Raw genomic sequence first — 1009 nt, forward strand, 5'->3', positions numbered from 1 at the left:
CCCCCAGGCCAGTTCCCACAGGATCAGGATCCATGAGCGAGAGGATTGTAGGGGCCAGATGGTGGAGATCACTGAGGACTGCCCCTCCCTTCAAGACCGCTTCCACCTCAGTGAGATCCACTCCTTCAACGTGCTGGAGGGCTCCTGGGTCCTCTACGAGCTGCCCAACTACCGGGGGCGGCAGTACCTGCTGAGGCCCGGGGACTACAGGCGGTGCCAGGACTGGGGGGCCGCAGATGCCAGAGTGGGCTCCCTGAGGAGAGCTGTGGAGCTCTACTGAAATGCTTTTACTCTATCCTTTGCTCCATCTGGAAACTAATAAAATATTTCCTGTGTGTTCCATGCAGTGATGTGTCCTCTGTTCCTTTCAGCCTCCTTGGAAGGGCTCAGCAAAAATCATGCTGGGAATCATGTGGATTTTCTTGCATGTATCAGTGGAAAGGGGGTGTGAGGCAGCAGCTGAGAGCACAGCTCTGGGGCCAGAATGCCGGGACCCAGCTCCACTTACTAGTGATCGCTGCGGGGCAAGTTACTTTTAACCAGACTCCCAGACCTCCTGAATCAGCAACCTCCACAGAGCGCCCTGTGCATCTGTGAGGCTTAACCAGCTCCCTGGGAAGGGTTATGATGTGGAACATTTGGGGCCCACTGAGTAAAAGCCTTTCCTCTCAAAGTGTGGTCTGAAAACCAGCAGCACAAGGCATGCCCTGGGAGCTTGTCAGAAATGCAGAATCTCAGGCCTCACTCCAGACCTGCTGCCTCAGAATCTGCATTTTATTTTATTTATTTTATTTTATTATTTTTTTTAGAGACAGGTTTTTTTACCCTGTTGCCCAGGCTGGAGTGCAGTGGTGCAATCATGGCTCACTGCAGCCTCGAGCTCCTGGGCTCAAATGATCCTCCTGCTTCAGCCACCCAAGTAGCTGGGCCTACAGGTTGCATCACCACATCCGACTTCCAATTTTTTTTTTTGTAGAGATGGGCATCTCCCTATGTTGCTCAGGCTGTT

At 52.7% G+C, this 1009-nt stretch overlaps 1 protein-coding gene across 1 annotated transcript in view; it reads left to right on the forward strand.

Annotated features, from left to right (window-relative positions):
- The window catches only part of LOC105517352 (gamma-crystallin D-like), a 12322-nt gene extending 11976 nt beyond the window's left edge, over positions 1–346 (forward strand). Inside the window, exon 3 of the mRNA XM_011949840.1 lies at positions 8–346. Within this exon, the coding sequence (XP_011805230.1) occupies positions 8–280 (273 nt within the window). The 3' untranslated portion in view covers positions 281–346. The remainder of the gene's footprint in view (positions 1–7) is intronic.
- The last annotated feature ends 663 nt before the right edge of the window (positions 347–1009 follow it).

This window comes from Colobus angolensis, unplaced genomic scaffold (genome assembly GCF_000951035.1).
Source record: "Colobus angolensis palliatus isolate OR3802 unplaced genomic scaffold, Cang.pa_1.0 Scaffold30, whole genome shotgun sequence".
Lineage (NCBI taxonomy): Eukaryota > Metazoa > Chordata > Mammalia > Primates > Cercopithecidae > Colobus > Colobus angolensis.